The 291-nt window shown below is 44.3% G+C and overlaps 1 protein-coding gene across 1 annotated transcript in view; it reads left to right on the top strand.

The window, feature by feature from the left end:
- Positions 1-291, top strand: part of LOC107573527 (uncharacterized) — a 49,170-nt gene that overhangs the window by 824 nt on the left and 48,055 nt on the right. Inside the window, exon 2 of the mRNA XM_016259956.1 lies at positions 6-282. Coding sequence (XP_016115442.1) covers positions 6-282 — 277 coding nt within the window. The remainder of the gene's footprint in view (positions 1-5; positions 283-291) is intronic.

Below are 291 nucleotides of genomic sequence, written 5' to 3'. Positions count from 1 at the left end.
ATCAGAAAGATACCTTTAATATCAATAGAGGGTCAGGCATCTTTGAAAATGAATGAAATGGAACAAGAGAAAATGAACAAGTTCAGCTGCACTTTTCATGGCGATTTTGCCCTGGACAACAATCCAGTCTCCTATGTAGATGCCATCAAAGTGTACTCGGAGCTACCAAAACTGTTGGGAGAACATGGAGAGAATGCCGTGCCCATGACCGTGTGGCTTTACCCTCTGAAAAAACTAGATTCGGCAGCTGCTCAGTTAGTCAGGGAGATCAGTGTTAGCCTGGTACGACGA

Source organism: Sinocyclocheilus grahami, unplaced genomic scaffold, assembly GCF_001515645.1.
Source record: "Sinocyclocheilus grahami isolate Dianchi unplaced genomic scaffold, SAMN03320097.WGS_v1.1 scaffold1968.1, whole genome shotgun sequence".
Taxonomy (NCBI): domain Eukaryota; kingdom Metazoa; phylum Chordata; class Actinopteri; order Cypriniformes; family Cyprinidae; genus Sinocyclocheilus; species Sinocyclocheilus grahami.
This window is presented reverse-complemented; position numbering and strand designations above follow the sequence as displayed.